General features: G+C 38.7%; 1 protein-coding gene across 1 annotated transcript; it reads right to left on the reverse strand.

The window, feature by feature from the left end:
* Nucleotides 1–1,926: 1,926 nt before the first annotated feature.
* On the reverse strand, nucleotides 1,927–20,410 carry LOC139718752 (WD repeat-containing protein 75-like). Its single transcript, XM_071630218.1, has 17 exons — nucleotides 20,325–20,410; nucleotides 18,541–18,670; nucleotides 15,592–15,657; nucleotides 14,852–14,939; nucleotides 13,231–13,450; nucleotides 12,391–12,575; nucleotides 10,408–10,563; nucleotides 9,801–9,994; nucleotides 9,036–9,223; nucleotides 8,031–8,200; nucleotides 7,086–7,272; nucleotides 6,125–6,216; nucleotides 5,326–5,412; nucleotides 4,466–4,698; nucleotides 3,536–3,667; nucleotides 2,766–2,860; nucleotides 1,927–2,212 (listed from the first exon to the last, which is right to left on the reverse strand). Exons 1-17 carry the CDS (start codon nucleotides 20,408–20,410, stop codon nucleotides 1,927–1,929), a joined length of 2,595 nt encoding a protein of 864 aa, XP_071486319.1.
* Between the last annotated feature and the right edge of the window lie 32 nt (nucleotides 20,411–20,442).

Consider the following 20,442-nt stretch of genomic DNA (forward strand, 5'->3'; position numbering starts at 1 on the left):
ATATTCAGCTATTTTCTTGAAATGAATTACCAGCACAAATCACACTCTAGGTGAAACAATATGGTCCACGATGCTTAGTTAAGCACACGAACAGAGAAGTGATGCACTGTTGGTGATCAACGCAGACAGAAAATACCATCATTACTTCAGAATGAGAAACTGCTTTCTGTCACATACACACATACATAAACACAGGCATAAACACAGGCATGTACAATGTACACACATATAAGCACACATGCACATACACCCCACACCCGCACACACAGAATACCCACAGAAGAAAATAGAATGTACTTTACACATATATTCCCCACTCCGATATACACACACTGAACACACAAAGTGCTGACCTTTGAGCAAAACTGTTTATTCAATTAAAAAAAAAAGTTTACACATATCACACATCTATGAGTGATACAAAGTCTTTCTAAATAGTGTCCATTATAAAAAATGGAAATATTATGCATTTCATGTGGTAATAGGCAATGCACACATATCTGTACAGCCTAGCAAACACCCAGTATGAAGGCGGTGCCTTTATTGCCCACTATAAAAAGATGACAGCACTTGCCTTTTTTGCCATCATATGGTCTGCCATACAATTTAATACAGCATTAAAGGGGAAATCCAGTCAAAATATAAGTTAGTCTGATAAGAAAGAGTAAAATATTACGAGTTCAACGGTATAATTTTGATCGAAATCGGAAGAAAAAAAAGGAAGTTATGACATTTTGAAGTTTGGCTATTTTGGGGGAAACAGTTCTTGAACAGTTAATATGAATATGCAAATGGCAAAGTGAAAATGTCATTCCCTCACAACTTACCATATAGTTTGTACATAAAATGTTGAAATTTCCAGTTTTTCATTCAAACGCAATTATGCCCGAAGCTCAAATCCTCGTATATATATCTGATTGATCACTATTCTGAAGTTATTCAACCGGGAATAACATCATGTTTCATGATAGAAACATTGAATTTTCATCATTTTTTGTACACTATCAATGGAAATTTGTGAGGGTATAACATGGTTAGCTCACTCATTTGCATATTCATATCCACTATACAAGAACTGTTTTGCAGAAATTAGCAAAACTTCAAAATGTCATAACTTCCTTAATTTTCATCCGATTTCAGTCAAATTTTTACCGTTGAACTTGTAAGATTTTACTCTTTTTTATCAGACTAACTTATATTTGGACTGGATTTCCTCTTTAAAGCTCAGGAGGGAAGCATGACGCAAAGCACTGTAAAAGTGGAAATTTTTGCACATTTCGCATGACAAGAAAGTAGCCCAAATAATAAAAGCATGTGAATCATTAGCTTATCATATGTAACACTATTTTGCATTTTGATTCCGCAGAAATAAAAACTCGCAAAATTCGTCTTACCCCATCAAACGCAAAATATAATGTGCAAAATTTGCACTTTTATGGTAACATTCCCTGCACACACAAGAGGCTCATTAACCTTTTGTTTACTAGTGGAAGGTGTGACTTGCATTGATTGGCAATGGCTGCACCACAGAAGTTACGACCAAAAGGCTATAAATGCTCTCACTTGCGGAACATTCCAGATCTTGAACACAAATTGGGTTCATTGTGCTTTTCCACGACATCTGACAGGTCTTAAAGAAAACCGGGGCCCAGCTGGCGTCACAAGAACGGTTGTGTAGATTTTTGTCCACAAATTTCTGGAACAAACAAGGCTCACATGGACATGAACTTTGAAGCCGTGACTCCTGTAGCTGTTCATACGTTGAGCTGGAGTGGAATGGTGGGATACTACGAATCAAGAATGTTTCCAGTTCAGCTCTCATCTACGTCAACATTCCTCAGGGAGGAGCATTGCACAAATGACTATGTCAGTGCAGATTTCGTGTCAGCGCAGTTCGTTTGCGAGATTCTCTTCTGGCAGTGTGTGTCACGACAAAGCCAGTTCCTCCACCGCTGATGAAAGCCACTTCAGTGATGAGCTGCCATTCTTACTCAGTCTTCTCAGCTCCTTCTGGCTGAGATCCGGCACCGCTTCACGGCTGGACACCTCTTCCTGCTGCGAATCCTCGGCGGGCTGCGACCTTCTCGGGGTGTCGGAGGCACCGGACGTGGCGGGGGCGTCTGTTTCCATGTCGGAGTCGTCCGAGGGGGCGCGACCCTGCTCCCGTTCATCTCCAGACTCTGCTTCGCTATCAGTCTCTGATGATTGAGTTCTGAATCAGGGGAACAAATTCGACATTGAAAACTCACATGGGCATTTCCACAGTAAAAGGGTAATTTTAAGGGATGTCACTTTATTTTCTGTTTCCAATGTGCATTACGCCCCAATACAATATGATCTTCAAGAACACTTTAATGAGAGATAACTTTGCCCCTAAATAACTTCAAACAGGCAATCTTTTACAATTTATGCCAAAATGAACGCATGTAACACTGGACAGAAATCTATGTACCAACATATGAAGGTCAAATTATGAATGCTCAATGAAATTTTGTTGTTTTTCGATTGAATGGCCTAATATCTAATAAAAAAGATAATAACAGCTCCAAACTTCTATTGAACATTGTGTTTTATACCATTTCTAGACTTAGTGGTGAGCGTATGTAACTTGGCAGTTTTCAAGAAGATGGAAATATGAAAAGTTTATGCATAGGAGCTTACATTTGAGGGTTAACTTAACAAAGTGTATGTGTGTGGGGGGGGGGGGGGAGGGGGAGGGGTTGGAGCAAAATTCAGGACTGGGAGGGGGAGGTTGGGGAACTCACCTGTGTGGATCTGTGCTTGGTCCTAGAAGGGAATGGATGAAGGAAGAGCACAGCTGTCTGGCTGGAGGCAAAACATGGGGTGGAGCAGCCAGGATCTGAGGTTCACATAAAAGAAGAAAGAGAAGAAAATGACATATGCTCTTCGATTGGCTGAAAGGGACAGCTTTTTCTATTCCATCTCTATTTAAATTGGTTTGTGAGACCTGGGTGAAATAAAGTGCTAATAAAAAATAAAGATAAGACCTGTAACAATTTATCTACTCCTCAATTTATGCACATTAAAATTTTCTGATATGTTATTACACACAAGAATCAAGAGTTCAAAGTAATGAAATTGAGCAATGCAGCTAATAGCCTACCCACATGTTATCACCCTGGATGTGACACAGAAAAACAAAACAAAAAATAGATATCCATTCCCCCCCCCCCCACAAAAAATAAAGATAAATATATAAAACAAAACAAAAAAATGGGACAAAAATGATTCATTCAAACCTGAAGCTTAATAGAAACATACTTTACTAAAATCTCAAACTAAATTCAAATGATCACATTAACTTACTATAGACAACATTGGCTCCTTGCACAAGATAATGGTGGAGGGTTTCGAAGGGAAGAGGTTACTTTTATACCTCCATGGGATAGAGGCTACTTTTATACCTCCATGGGATAAAATATATCCGAAGCATAACCCTCTTACGACCACAATCCCAAACTGCCATAGACAATGTACTCAAACAGGTTGCCTACGGGAGTGATGGAGATCATACCTCTATGGTGGAGGCATTCTTGGAGGCCAGTTTCTGTCTGGTACTCCATCCTCCATCCACGGTTCCACGTTTTCTGGCTCCTTCTAGGAGGAGAGCGAACGGCGTCAGAGGCAAACTCTTGTGCAAAGTGGTCTGCAAGAAAAACAGAGACGATATGGCAAAGATGTCAAGAAACAAAACAACAAATCACAAAACCCTACATCAGCAACAGCATATCTGGCATATTTCCAAAGCTAAAGGATTGAAACAGTATAATCATACTAATGTCATAGAGAAACAGAGAGAAAGTTATCCTAAAAATGATAGGCTGGGTCAGCAAGGCTTCACAAAGACTAAACAAATCAAACAAAAAGAGTGTGCTGAGAACCCTGACATACACACACTCAAACACACACACATTTTTTTTTTTCATTTTATATTTTTTTATTTGAATTTCGTTTGACATCAGCATCACATTCACAATGAAACGAATATAAACAAAACCAAGCAGCTATATTCTTCTCACATGAGCTGCTATCACCTCTTTTGCTTAACATACAGAGAAATATTCGATACAAAGTCATACCATATATGCAAAGGTGATACAAACTTCTACAGAAGTCTTACTTATACAGAAATCGACTCTGATCAACTTTATCAAACTCATCAATATCTGCTAGCATGCACACATACAAAATGAATGTACTGTTGTCATCAGAGATTAATAAATGAGTGAAGTGCCCTTCTCTCTCACGGTCATCGAATACATCACTATCTGTGTAAATCACATTTATACATATAGATTCAGATCACCTGCAAAACTTGTGTTTCCTTTATCCACATAATAGACGATTACATCTTCTATTACATTAGCAGTGTGACTCTTTGCTTGCTAACAGCCTCCTAAAGATTATACACAGGCAGATTCAGTCTTGACCTTTGAACTCTTACCATGTCGTATCTGCTGACATTTCCCTCCCGCTCTGCCTGCTCCTTGCTCATCACCGTCAGCAGCTCCTGCGACCGCGTCAGGAAGAACAGCTCCGAACAGTGTTGCCACGGCAACGCGTCGGGCGGGGACGCCTCCTTCCGGGATGGCACGAAGATGGCTGAGAGGACCTCTGACTCGGAGGCGGACGGGAGCTGGAAAATGGGGCGGGGCTCCGATCCCTGGAAGACAAACACTGGAAGAGAGAAAGAGAAAGAGTTGCTAACCTAGGACTGCTGGAGATCTAATGGAATACAGGCAACTCCCGTCCTTGGGACCGGCAGTTTCCTTTGGTTATCTCAAAATTCTGTTATAACCGAACAAATGAAGTATATAAAGATATTTATCGAAAATCATTTTGGACCCAAATTTTTTTGTTGTTGAAATGAAAACCATGTTTTTTAAAGGGGGAGTGAACTGTACACAAACTGTACATTGCTTGGAAGATGAAGTCTGTTGTCAATCCACTGAAACAATTCATATTTGCTGGTTCTTGGTGGATAGTGGACATCATTTTCTTCATTACAAGACCTCACAAATTTACTTCACACAAGAACTGGGAACAGGACCACTGCCTTGACAACAATCTCCACCATTTTCACATTCAAGATTTTATGGCAACACATTAACTGACCTACTGTAAAGATGTTGCTTCCTGTGGATGCATCTATCTCTGTCTAACTTTACTGGTCCTTGCATACATGAAAGTGTGGAAAAGTGCCCTATTGTTTATCTGAACCTCAATCTATACACTTTATCCTGAAAAGCTCATATCTCATCTAAAAATGTTAGGGCTCTGATGGCTTGTATTGTGGGTACTCACAGTCATTCTCAGCATTGAAGATGGCAAAGTACTGTGTGTTGGGGTCAGCGATGAGGAGACGTACGTCCATGGAGACACTCCAGGACACTGCAGTGGACAAACGTGGACAGATATAGATAAAGACAGAGCAGACAGAAGAGACAGACAGTTTGACAAAACACATGCACACAAACAGTAAGAGAGAGAACATGAAGACTAGATGTACAAGCTAACATTTTTGCAGACAGATATATTTACAACTTTCTAGTAAGTGTCTTGTGCGACATTTTTGTTTTGCATGCTGTTAATTTTGCAGTTGTGAGGGTCTAGTAATCGTTACTTCCTTTTTCACAAAAATAAACAAGAATGAGCAACAAGCAACACTAGTAGTACTGCATGAGTTTATGCAGTGGTTCCCTGTATATACATAAGTAGCTTGTTCTGCAAGTGAAGTACTGTACTAGCATACTGTTATGGCCAAGATATCACTAAGTCCTACAAATTAAAATCCAAAAGACTCATCTGTAAGTTTTAAAGACACTCTTTCAATTTGTGGAGATGCCATTTCAGCAATTGTCAAACTTTGCTGATTAACCCGTTGAGGATGGACTGATTTTGCCACAACACACATTTCCCACAGACACCTGCCCAAGTATACTCGGGACTCAATGGGTTAAGCTGTATGATTATTTTCAAATGCATTTAAAAATAAACTCCAGCATAAAAAAAAAAATGATCAATTCTTCTCTTCCTGAAAAAACGAAACACTTCTTTTTAAAACATCTCAGAAAGGAAAAAGCCACTTCACAGATTTAGTTACCTCTGCATGTGAGCAGGTTCCAGACTGTCAGAGAGGTTGATGTGCTGCAAACCAGCAGGTGGGAGGAACTGCCATGCCCAAAACACAGGTGCCTGTAGAGAAAAGTAGGGACCAGTTCAGAACTAATTTTTAAGACTCTCACATAATGAACTAATGCCTCAGAGATACAGCTTTTCTTTTCATTTTTGTGTTGAACTTGTTTTTTTTTTTCAACCTGAGCTTTACATGTAAAACAAAGGCAATATTTTTGGTGGCAATTTGAGCACTGTTACACAGCTTCCATGAAGAAGATTTAAAGCTCTTGGTAGATGAGTAATATAATCTAATGTGACATTTCCACTGATCCCAACAGATAGCAAGATTCCACAGAAAAAGGATAATTACAGGTGTGTTAAACTGAAATATATTCAAGTCAGCCTAAATGGAAATCACTGAAAACAAAGCAAAACAAAGCAAAACCCAGAAAGGATAGCCGTCAGATTTCTAAGACTTTATTCCTTTCCCAATTTAATGAACCTTCCACAGACAGGATCTATTTGTCAAGTTTATTCTCTTTACTGAAGTCAAATCCAAACTGGTGAAAAGTTCTGCTTTAAAGCTGTATGAGCCACATTTCCAGCAAGGAGGTGACCACCAGAATATACCTTTGCTGTTTAAACTACGTCTCCACTGTTGTTTGATCCATTACGAATGCCATGATTGGCCATTAGTACCTGATCGTGGAATTTTTTTGTTTTTTTTAATGTCAATCACATTATGTGCCACAATTGAACTTGTGGTCTTAATCACAGAGTCATTGTGGTCATCTTATCTGTTTATCAGATCTTGAGGTCAGTCGTGGCAATCACGTTGATTGTTGATAAGTCTGAACCGTCCATAAACAAAAAGTCCATGATCAGCTGCTAATGGCCAATCGTGGCAAGAGTAGCTGATTGCACGCCAGTAGGAAATCCATCATTACTTGATTTGGCTGTTGACCGTGGCGTGGCAGAGAATCTTTCTAAGCTGGTTGTCGTCTGGGTCCCACAGTGTCAGCACCTCATGGAATCCTACGGCTAAGAGGGAACCGTCGCTGGCAAAGGCCGCAGCGCTGGGCTCCGTGTTCTTGTAGAAGCCCACCGAGTCACAGTTCCAGCAAACCTTGTTCCCTGCATAGGGACACATGAGAATGGTATTCATTTCAAACGTTAATAATGCTGCTTTTGCAATTGCCCACAAAATTAAATGCAATAATAACACCAATAACATGACTACATTTTCCCAAAGTAGCCTCTTTGTTGAAAGAAGTATATTATTCAACCAAGGACAGCCTGGTGGTAGCGTCACTGCCCAGAAAGCAGTAGATGACAGGTTCGAGTCCCACTGGTTCCTTTTTTTCTGACATGTTTGTTAATTTACAGATCAGCACTTGCGATCTTAACAAATTTAACTTGTAGAGGGAGACAAACTGAAGAAACTTACACCCTAGCCTCTTTGTTGTTAGTACTGTGCTTTTATTTTGATCTCTGTCTGAAGGAACTTATTTTGCACATCTCTTCTCGGTTTAGACACATCCATAGCGCACACATGCAGCAGAATCATGGCTTAAAAGATTTTATCTGACAAAGAGTGAAACTATTGGCATAACGTGTCATGAATGGATTCACCAGGATCAGAGAGCAACTTATCATAGCACGGTGACGATGTCACTTCAAAAGAGCTGATAAGATGCCATGTCTATGGAGGAACTAATATCAATTTTGTTACAGATTTCTTAGCATTCCACAGTATCAGTAAGGAATACCATCATTCATACAACTATACTTATTGCCATAGCCTTAGAATTTGTTCATTGTGTGGGCAAATCTATCCAAATTATTCATCAACTCTCAAATGAAAAACAAAACAAAACAAAAACAGAACTAACCATCCACATCTGTATCATCAACCAGGGACCATGTCTTGAATTTTCCATCCTTGCTGGTAGTGGTTGCCATGGGAACATCATCTTTGGCACCCTGCCCACTGGGCGGGCGGAAGCAGAGGCTGTTGATAGCACCCTGGTGAGGTGATTCTACTGTGGTGTTCAGCCTGAAGCTGCGGATGAAAAGAGGAGGGATGTCGGTGTCAAAGGTCAAAAAAAACAGTTTAACATTGTAGTGGTCTAATTAGAAAAAAAAAAACACACACACACACAACTCACTATCAAGCTTTGCTGACTGAGCTGTGCAAAAATTTTCAAATCAGTGAAAAAATACTGAAATATATAAACGTTTGAAATTTATGTTGTCAATACCATGATAGCTACAAAGTAATATCACCAAGCAAAAAGATCACATGGTCAAGTTTGAAAAGTAAATTATGCTGTATGCTGTGAAGGATTTGATGTTTTCCTCTATGCAGGCCCATATCCACATTGCCTGAAATACATGTGGTCTTCTATCCTTTAGTTCTACCAACTTGCTACAGACATGGACAGAAACAATATAAATGAATGAATTCGAGTGACAAAAACAAGAACAAAAAGAAAAGAATAATGTGTAAAAAAAAGTGAGGAAATGTAAGCAATTCTATCAGTATCCTGGAGCTAAATTAGAGGGAAATGGACATCTGCTGTGTCTATTATAAATGGCTTTTGTAGGCTGCTTTGCTAAGACTTTCTTGAGAAAACTGTGCATGGATGAAACAAAGACTACAGTAAAACTGGACATTTTCATGTATGTTGTGTGACATCAAACTAGCCAAAAAAATAAAAGCATGTACATTTTTGCTTGTTATATATTTCATATCTTGATTCTGCAGAATCAAAAATGCATGAAATTCATCTCACCTGGCCGAGTGCAAAAATTTATTCGTCCAAAAATTTACACTATTACAGTGCTTAATTTTCCCCCATTTCCCCCCCCCCAACCAATCCTAGAATGCAACCTACCACTGCTTGATGTGCTCGTACTGCCAGAACTTGAGTCTGAGCTCCACCGACGTCTCGCCGTCGTCCCGCCTCTCGGCGGTTATCATCCAGTCCCCTCGGTGGTCAAAGGTCACGTCGGTGACCTCCGTGTGGGCCAGTGGCTTGTCCAGCTGCTCCGGTGAAATGTAGTTCTCACTCGTGATGTCCAGCTGAGGATGAAAATTGGATTTTGTATGAGTAAAACAAAACAGAGGGCAAAGTATTCTAAAGACGCGATGTCAGACACCAAATTATTGCCATGTTCCGTAAACACTGACATATTTGGAGTGATTCATTGTTTGTGCTGAGCGGCTCAAAAACATAATCGCGGGTTCTTGAATTTGTGCTACACAATTGTCAACCCATTCAAAAAGTGCCAAGAAAATTGTGAAGATATTTTTCCGCTGTTTAAAATTTGTGGTAGCCAAAAGTAGCACAAAATACGCACAAATTTTAGTGTTCACAGTAATTGTTTTCATATTTGCAACCATTCTAAAATACTATTTTGGATAGTATCATGTCTGAGCTTATTTTGAAAATCTATGCAGTCCTTAGGACGAAGAAAAATCTTGACATATGGCTCATTTACTAAATATGAAATATGTCAGTCTGAAATGCTTTGTGTATGTTGTTACAGTTTGTTACTTTCAGAGACACTTTTGAAAGAATTTTAACAATCATCAGGCATGTTGTCTGAAAAATGAAGCCAAAGAAAACGACATCAAAGAACAGCGAATGTATTCTCACGTTGAAGAGCAGCTTGTCGTCAGAGAGGTGGTAGAACTGCAGGTGGCCGACCCTCCCGTTCAGGACCAGGGCCTTGGAGCGGGGGTCCACGCTGAGTCCCGTGGGGACCGGTCCGGACCGGCCCTGCTGGTGGAAGCTAGAATGGTTTAGACCCTGGACGGTGTGCTGCACTTTGGTGGTGACGAGAAGTATGGCTGCAGAAGAGAGGAGGAAGGAATGTTATACCCCATGGGGGATGAGAATCTCAGAATACTTTTTTTTTTTTTGCTGGAATTGGATATTCCCTTTGAAGGTACAACAATTCTGAAATCACAATAAGGGAATGATTTATCTGCCACAATGTATCTCTACAATAATCCCGCATACAAGGGGAAGTCCCTATATATGGTCAGTTTGGTCAAATTTTGCTTTTGTTTGGACTTACTTGGCAATTGTTCACCCCATTTGGTCACTTTTTGCCCTTTTCTTTTTTTTTTTCTTTTTTTTTCTTTTTTTGGAATTCATTGGGCTCGTTCAATTTAGCAGTGATTTGGCTTTCCTTGGTATGTATAAGGCCATGCTATGTATTTCCATTTCCTTTCATGTTCATCTCAAATTTTCAACTCACAGTTGTTGTTCAGGGCTAGCGCCCTCATTAGTCCATCTGGAGAGCAGGCGACGTGAGTGATGGAAGCACCGAGCCGAGGCAAGAAGTCTCTGTGTTTGGAGTTGTACTGCCACCGCACCAAGACACACTCATGTCCACCACTAAATAGGTATGTACCTAGGAAATCAGAAAACAAGAAATGCTTGTTAGTCAACTAAGGTGAAACCAATCTAAATAAAAGCAACTCAAATACTGAACAATTAATAACCTGACAACTTTCAAAGGAATGGTATAGTTTCGGTTGAGATGGGGCTTCAGGTTTCCAACTTTTGTGTGAGAATATTAGAAACCACCTATGAAATATTTAAGAGCACAAAATTCTAAGAGGAATTCAAAGTTTATTTGATGAAATACGGTTTTGAAATTGCTGAGATATCCAAAAACAAAGAGGTCCTAATGAAAGGTGGAACCACCTTTTATTAGGACCTCTGTGCTTAACTTTGCTTTTGGATATCTCAACCGATTTTCACCACATAAACTTTGAATTCCTCTTAGAATTATATGATTCTTAAAATTTCATAGGTGGTTTCTAATTATCTCAAGAGAAGCTAAAATCCGAATCCCCATTTCAACCAAAACTATACTATCCCTTTAATGGATTTCAATCAATCTTGCTATCTGAAATCTACATGGACATAGTGGGACATATAATTATTTACTTCTGTGTGTGTGTGTGTGTGTGATTGTTTCAAATGCTAAACTAGAAATGTCGCTATGGCGACTGGTATGCCTCCGCCATAATGCACGATTCTCCTAATAGGTCTATAGTACATGTGGACAATGTGTGATTACATTTTCACAAAATTGGCAAAATATTAAAATGACATGTTTGTCACAAATGTATCGAATGTTTACCTTCCTTGACCTATGTTTAATTGGATGAATAGGAGAGCATGTACTTTAACTTCGACTTTGACCCTTTCATAAGTTTAGGCACTTGAGTAATTTTCAAGGTGGAGAAAAAGTGCAATTTCTGTATTGAACAGTAAATTGTTATCATTTTCATCTGGCCTTTGATTCATAAGAGAATCACTGTCAGGCAGAACATACATAAATATGTACTAAGTTTAAAGATTACTTGAGCCGCTTCCGAGATATGGAGAAAGTAGTAAGTTCAGCACTTTCACTTGATCTTTGACCTTTTGACCTTTGACTTCTTGGCAAAAAAAAAAAAAATCCCAGAGAATCTCCAGTGGGTAATATACATGCATACATTAAGTTAAAAAAAAAAATAATCCTGCTGGCATTGCATAAATATAAGGAAAATAGTAAAATTTTGAAGTATTGCCCTTGACCTTTGACCCCTGACCTTTGACCCCATGAACCCCAAATTCCCTCTACTACTGCCAGTCAGTACATGCATGTATACTTTGTTCCATAAAGATACTTTGAACAATTTCCAAGATACAGAGAAAAAAGTGAAATTTTAACATTTTATTTGACCTTTTGACCTTTGACCTTTGACCTCATGACCCCAAACTTTCTCCAAAGAATCTTAATTGGGTAATACATGTATACACTAAGTTTCAAGAAAATATCTTCAGGCATTGCATAGATATGGGGGAAATAGTGCAATTTTAAGCATTTGACCTTGACCTTTTGACCTTTGACCTTGAGCATGTGCACCCAAAAGTTGATAGGCACAACTTCACCCCCTAATACACATACATGCCAAGTTTCATTAGGATACCTCAAAAGGTTTTGATAGTTACCCTGTCCACAAAATTCATTACGGACGGACGGAAGGACGGACGGACGGACAACCCGAAAACATAATGCCTCCGGCACCACTTCGTGGCGGAGGCATAAAAACAAGATTGTACCATAGATTTCAGTCACTAAGGAGTGATATGCAACTGCAATTAAAAGGCTGGAATATTAGAACATGTAGAGACAAAACTGAGACCAGTAAAATCACCATGGCTAAATAATGACATTTCTTACCCTCTGGTGAAAAGCAGAGATCTCCCAGAGGGAGTGCGTGCCAATGATCTACTGTCCTCACTGGAGAGGCCTTCTCTTGGATGTTCCAGAAGAGGGATATCCTCCCATTCTCGTCTCCCACGGCGACGCAGTACTCGTGGGGGTGGCAGGCCACACAGTTCGGGGGCGGCCCATCCATGTGGATTCTGTTTAGAGGTGGAAAGCATATGAAAGGCCTGAATAATGACCTCTCACCACTAAATAATAATAATAATAATAATAATAATAATAATAATAATAATAATAATAATAATAATAAAGGACATTCATATTGCGCAGCTACTATAATAATATACTCTACTGCGCATTACAAAATGACATGCATACAAGAAATTCAAACAGAAAATACATTACTTCCAGAGATGACTTTTTAACCTGGCCTTAAACTCATTAATTGTAACTGCTTGTCTGCTTGGACAAATATTGAAACAAACAAGTGAAAACTATCCCTGCATTCCTGCATTAACATAACTTACAGGCTAAAAGACCATTACTGTTGGATGTTGCTGTATCTGAACATGTACATCTGTCACCAAATATCTATCCAGACTAATACACAAAACAGGTAATTTCCACAAATGAATAAAGAAATAAATATACATCATACACACAAACACACACACATGCATAAAAACATACATGCAAACAAAACACAAACACATAAAAAAAAAGACAATCCATCTTTATTACAACTATCCCATTGCACAGGACAATCTACCAGTAATGTTCTGTTTAAAAATACGGCATTTCAGGAAAATTAACTGAACATGAAGAGGATATGTTTCTTCGAAGCATGCTAACTTGTTAATGGTCCGGTCTGCCATGGAGTAAATCCTGAGCTGGTTCCAGATCACACAGGCCAGGAACTCTCCCTTTGTGCCGAACGCCAGACACCTCTCCCCCCTGGGGCCGATGGGGGTCAGGATCTCCATGGGAACAGTCGACCCCTGGCTGGCCCCCGCTGGGGGGATGTGAGCCTCCGACACCATTAGGGGCTTCTTGTGATTGGCATTTCCAGCAGCTGAAGTAGAGAGCGAGAAGAGAAAATCAAACTTTACACTTTCAAAAGCACCTGCATACATCAGACAGCTGCAAATATATAGTACATGCATAAATATTTACACTGTACACATAAAGTATACTTATACACACATATGCTGTATATGCACAAAATCACAAAGATATACATGCATACACACATACATACATAAATATACATGTATACATACTCTTTTGTTAACCAGCCCCTTATAGGAACCTGGTCAGGTTCCCAAAATGTAGACAAGAGTGTCTGCATTTGTGGCCTAAATTCATGTTTTATTTGTGTTAAGCTGACCACTAAAATCACTTTGATTGAAAGATTAGAATTTCTTCAATCAACTGTTCTTTTTCTGTATCAGATCTGTCAGTATTTTGGTCTAATTGATGTTTTCCAATGTATTAGGGTGATTGTTTGAAATAATGCTAGAAAATTTGTATGAAGACATACAGTACATAGCCATCAAGGCTGAGCTCACTAGATTTTGACTTTCGCTGACCCCATTTAGGTGTCTTTACAGTGTATAACAAAGGAGTTTGCAAGCCTATCAGTGAATGCTTCATTTATACCTCTGCTCAATGTTTGGCATCATTTGGCATTTTGCATGACACAGGCAGTAAATGATCGTGGAAAGGGGAAACATGTACTGCTTGCCTGCTTTCACACAGGTGTATTACCAACCTATCCATTAATTCTTTGTCGACAGGCAAAAAAGAATTTCATTGAAGGCTCTCAGAAAATTGTTGGAAGAATGGGTTAACCAGCAATATCATTCACAAGTCAATTGCAAATGACCTCATCAGCAAGTCATCAAAACTTATTTGCATGGAAACAAATGTTGGTCCTGAAGTGCAAACACTCATCTCTCTTGACAAAAGGAACAACTTGAAACATTTGAATTCATTTTTAAGACATCAACATTCAATGCAATCTTCATTGTGAAGTACAGTATTCAGGGTTCATCCAAATATGAAGATTTGGAATTCCTGGCCTTTTTAAAAGACTAGTCCAGAACTGATCTTTGAATTCATTTCCAAAGTTTAGACTTTTTATATCAAAGAAAATTGAAACATTAAGGACTGTCATCAACATATTAGATGTCATATCATATGTACTATCTGACACTTTACATTTGTCATTGCATTTCATTTTCTGTCATTTTCCAGAAACAAGAGCACTAAGGAAGAGAATTAAACAAAACCTGAAATACTTTCCCGAAAACAAAATGATAAAATCCAGATTGCCATCGGACAATCAAAGACTTACTTTCTTGAATTTCCACAGGGAGTACTAGTACAGAAAGCAAGATCATGTTAACTTTCAGGATTTTACATGGCCAAATGAAAATTCAAGCCCTTTTCAAGGCCCCTAAATTTGACTTACCATCAAGTTTATGGCAGATGAGGAACACAGCATTCTTGTGGGCTTCATGGACCAACAGCCCATACAGCGGCCTGTCAAAGTTCATTTGCTGTTGAATTTTCAGAGAACACAAATGACATCGCAAATCATAATAGCATGGTGTATTGAAACACAGAAAACTTTTGTGTTTTCATTCTTGAGACAGGAAAACATATGGTGAATTTCCTCACATGAAATACACTTTTTATGAGGGATGTCTTTCTATCTTTTTTTTTTTTTTTTTTTTTGGGGGGGGAGGCTATTACACAGCATGTGATCTCCAATGTTTGACTTGTGTGACAAAATGACAAAACTATATGACAAAATTGTCAGTACTGTGTGGACATAATGGAAAATTATACTTGCAGAGCTCTTCCCCTCAAAGTGTAACAAAAAGAGCCCCAGAATTGAAATAAAAGATGATAGATAATGTGAAAACTCCAAGACACATAGAACATCTCTTTGCATTGACCCATAAGTGGGATTCAAAAGGATTGCATTTAAACAGATGCTGTGTAGTATCTTCTGTGCTCATTCTACTCAAATCTCAATCCAGTTCTAAAGCATGTAGCTTAGCATTTTCTTAAGTTCTTTTTAAACTTAAATGAAAAAAAAATACACATTATCACCCTCATTTTATTCATGTATCATGTCAGAAGATAAATCATCAGCAGAGCAAATCTTTCACTCGTATAAAGTGATGTAGAAAGAGTTATCCATACCTTCAAAATGACATTGTCCATGTAATCCCACAACAGTACTGTGCCATCTTCAGATGATGTCAAAACCTGCACAAGCAAGTGAGAGAAGTATTGTCATTGTCTTTACAGGGATGGTATAGTTTTGTTGAGATGGAGTTTCATGTTTCCAACTTTTTTGTGAGATAATGAAATCCTCCTAAGAAATGTTAAAGAGCATACTACATTGTCCCGCAAATTTGCCTTGAAACTTTCTGCTCCTACCTCAGGTCTTCGCCATCTACTCCCAACTCGAAATCCCGGCATACGGACAACGAGACACACCCAGCCTATCCCCCAACTTAGATTCCGAACAAATAGACTCCGAGATTCCGCAATACCATATTTTGTTACTCTCATCAACCAGCCGTAATTATGTCTTTAACCAATCGTTAACCGACTCTGAAATAATTGTATCAAAGATTTTGCAGTATATTGCTTTATTTTCTGTCACCCCATAGCATGTGTATTTAAATGCACTGATCATTATTATGCATGTGTTACACCGCTGTTCGCATGCTCAGGGCACAAGCAAACTATTATGTCGTACTTGTGGGTGTACGTGTGTGTCTGTGTTGTATACTGCTTGGGTATAATTATGCGTATATACCTGTATGTTCGGAAAAGTATAATATGCGTATGTATATGCCTTGTGTACAGCACATTATGTCCTGTATGTGTGGGTGTGAATGTGTTTGAGCGTGTATAATGGGTATGTGTGCCTGTGTGCATGAACTACTATTTGCCTGTTTGTACGTATGTATGTACCAGATCGAACACATTTATACTTGCATTATTATAGATGAGTGGGTGCGAGTACAAGTTCATATAAATTGAAATACTCACGGTAGGTGTGGCTCTGTTTGGTTGTATTATTATTACCGCAACGCGAACTGAATGGATTTAATCACGAAATTTACTATGTCCATTTATGTGTTTGTAATTTTTTTTTTCTCCTTAGGAGTGATTGCAAGTGATTTCAAGCTTCTGATGCAATGTAACATGTGCAATTTGAAGTTAACATATTGAAGATGAATCTGATATATTTTTTGAAGACACTGTGAAGTTTTTACAGCTTTGTTTATAGACTCAACACACTGTTGTTGTTTTTTTTTGCCGCTCTCATGTACTTCTGTATTATATATTCACATCCGAAATCATTTACCCTTTATTTGTGTGCGTTTGTGTGTGTATGTGTGAATGTGTGTGTCTGTGTGTGTTTGCGTTTGTGTACGTGTGTATAGTTATGTGTGTTGGCGTGGGTGCGTGTGCGTGTGTGTGTTGTGAGGGTATGTGTGTGCATCTTAGTGTTTCACTTGTCACATGATTGGTTTATGCCATATTTCAAAGCACGCGGAATAACTGGAGCGCTAATATTTATCACTTGGTTCAGGTTATATTTTAGTACACCATGTAATAGCAACAAATGTAACCGATACTCATAAGTGAGGCAATGATTTTTATACTTTTGATATGGTCAATGATAAATAAGTGATTGATATTTTTATTCATGTTGATTGTTGCCGTTTAAGGAGGTATTCTTACAGCGTGAAGCAAACTTATTATTTTCTCACAATTTTATCTGTGAATATAATATGTACGAGTGTATATGTGTGTGGGCGTGAATGCGTGTGTGTGTGTGCGTGTGTGTGTTGTGAGGGTATGTGTGTGCATCCTAGTGTTTCACTTGTCACTTGATTGGTTTATGCCACAATTCAAAGCACACGGTATACAGAATAACAGGAGTGTTGATATTATCATTTGGTACAGGTTATATTTTAGTACACCATGTAATAGCAACCCATGTACCCGATACTCATAAGTGATGCAATAATTTTTATATTTTTGATATGGTCAATGATAAATAAGTGATTGATATTTTTATTCATGGTGATTGTTGCCGTTTAAGTATGTATTCTTACAGCGTGAAGTAAACTTATTATTTCCTCACAGATTTATCAATGAATATAATATGTACAAGTGTATATGATCATTATATATTGTTTCCATGCAATAATGACTTTTTATATTTCATTGTGTATACAATTGTACTACTCCGCAATTCAGCCATTTGGCTGCCATGGCAGTATTATGAATAAACCTGATTGAATACAATCATAAGAGGAATTCAAAGTTTATTTGATGAAAATTTCATATTTCATAAGTAGTTTATAATTATCTTGTAAATAGTTGAAATTTGAATTCCCTATCTCAACCAAAACTATACCATCCTTTTAAACAAAATTTTGCTACATGTTTCAAATTCTCTGACTGGTATACTGAGTAATAAGAAATGCATACATAAGAACATGTTTGGAGGAAGAGTAAAGGCTCAAATTACTAATTTCTTACTAAATGCACATGACCAATGCAGTCACTTAACATATAGGGAAATGACACAAGGGGAAAAAGTCATTTGGTGATGATAGTGATACAGCTTGTACCTAAATATAACAGGCCAATGACATTGATTTCATGATATCAAATTGTTCCAAAAGATTAAAAAAAAAAATCACACACATTTTCCTTTTAAAACACACACAGTTTATAACTTTGATTATCTCTAATCCCACATGGAAATTGATGTATATTTTTGCTTTCCCATCAGCTATGCACACTTTAAACTGGTCCTAAATGTAATCTCCCTTGCCAAGACAGAAAGGCAACCGTGGGAAACCACTAAGTGAACAAAAACTACATGTACACTGTAACTTATCTGCTGCTATTTATTTTTTTTGTTTTAAGTTATAACTTGACCTTAGCATGCTGCACCAAAAGATAAAAATATACAATTGTCAGTAACACAAAAGAAATTTTACAGTTGAAAAGTCAAAATATGAATTCTTGTGAATTCTCTTGACATGCATATAAAGTACATCAATGGTAAACATGTGAAAACACAGCCAGTGGTGTTCAATCACATTCATGGCATACCTGTAGTTTGTTCCAGGGGCTGATCTGAACTCCTGTGACCCTGGCCCTGTGACCAATCAGCTCTCTGACACATTCTCCGCTGGCACAACTGATGATTTTCACCTTCTCCCCAGAGCAAACCAAGATGCACCTACACATATAAACACACACATCACATCATTGTAAAGTTCAATCACACGAAGGTTCATACAAAGGAGGAAAACCTTACAAAGAGTAATCAACCTACAAGTAGTTTGTGGAAGGGTGCCTTTTTTTGGCAGGGGCATTTTCATTCATCAATAAAACAGCTAATGAACATCATGTGCACTCAGTCCCACTTTAGAACATAAGCAGGAGTTATTCAAATTCATGAAATTCTTCCATCGAAATGTTTTCATTGCAACTGATTGACAAATTGCCCTACATTGTCGTCGATGTTGGGCAATTTGTCAATCAGTTGCAAGCAGGAGTTACTTGCGAGTGTTATAGGAAGTGACACCTGATTGGGCCTTTTCATCATCATTGAATGAAATGGCCCCTGCTGCAAACAGGCACCCTGTACACGACAAAGCCTGCCGCAAACAGGGTTGTTAACTCATCAAACAGTTCTACAGTTTGATATTTACAAAGGTCCAAGGCATCATAAAGTAAAGCAAGTGACCCTTGATTCGACAGCTTCCATGAATAGACCACTCTTACAAATAAAAATTCCCTGAAATTCATGAATGAAAAATGGCGCATATCAAGTGCGAAAGTCTATGCAACTACCTCCACATGTGTTCCGAAGAGCACAACAGTGTGCCACGTCACCGTATCCCCTGAAATCATCGTCGCGACCCTCCAGGGTCAGCTCGCATTAAAACAGTTCAACGGGTACCGGTAAGTAACGGGTAAGTAAAGTTGCATAGCAACACATATAGACTTGTTTCATTCCAAGTTTCGAAGTACACCTACAGCCACGATGGCAGCCGTTTCTGAGATAACTTGATAGTTTACGCGATATTTATATTTTGCATGCCACCCGTGCCAGAATTTGCGGTATTGCCATGGTTCGATCGCAACGTGTTTTGTGCATGCGTTGAATCTCTCGCACAGCGTGGAGTACATGGAGTACCGTGCTCTCATAGTGCGATGTACTATGTATACAGTTTCGCCCGCGCGTGGCACGCGCGCTAAGTAATAGTATACATTCATGGGCAGGGCCAGGGCGAGCGCACAGTGCGGCGCAGTACGTCGCGAATGTCGAAGCACGGACACCCGGGGCCGAACAATGAGTACAGGCGTTCGAGCGATGATCGCAGCGCCGGCGTTCGGATCATGCATGCTATTTTGCTTCCACAATTTAGGATGTCGAACATTGGGTAACTTGCTTTATCTTTTCTCACTTGTTCATATGAATACATTCAGACAAAGTCTCACATTTACATTATTAAGTTACTCACTGTTTAGTTAAGATGAGTTATTCTAACACTAGAAACAGGCAAACAAATAAAATTATTCAAAAACGGCATGACTGCCATGATAAAAATTCAAATTATGAACACCCTAGAGTTACCCAACAAAGCAAACATATTTAAACAGTATTGAGGTAGATCGAACCCCTAGGGCCCTAAAGAGTGGTAGAACTCCTACCACGTTGTTCACTGACACAGTTGGAAATATATGGGACTAAGATTACGTCGGCCTGTCTGACTTAGAGAACGCTCCGAACTATTCGATATTTAATACTTTAAAATCAAATAACACGAATAACTGATAAAGAAATTCCCCAATATGTATGCATGGTAAATTAAAATAACACTTACTTGCTATCATGGGTGAAAATTGGCCTTCTTTGAGACAAGATTCCTCCACCACGCACTACCACGTTTCCCGTCGCGATGGCTGCCATTTTGGAACATGTGGAGTTTAGTCTTTAACCAG

This window comes from Diadema antillarum, unplaced genomic scaffold (assembly GCF_040938485.1).
Source record: "Diadema antillarum isolate AM-2024a unplaced genomic scaffold, OU_Dant_1.0 scf00000099, whole genome shotgun sequence".
Taxonomy (NCBI): domain Eukaryota; kingdom Metazoa; phylum Echinodermata; class Echinoidea; order Diadematoida; family Diadematidae; genus Diadema; species Diadema antillarum.

What these genes read in the sequence shown, in the direction of transcription:
- LOC139718752 (XM_071630218.1), bottom strand. Translation starts at nt 20,410, where the DNA reads ATGGCAGCCATCGCGACGGGAAACGTGGTAGTGCGTGGTGGAGGAATC. An exon ending in ATTTTCACCCATGATAGCAA is followed by an intron (nt 18,671 to 20,324) that starts GTAAGTGTTATT and finishes TTATATGTGTAG; the next exon opens with GTGCATCTTGGTTTGCTCTG. An exon ending in TGGACAATGTCATTTTGAAG is followed by an intron (nt 14,940 to 15,591) that starts GTATGGATAACT and finishes AAAATTCAACAG; the next exon opens with CAAATGAACTTTGACAGGCC.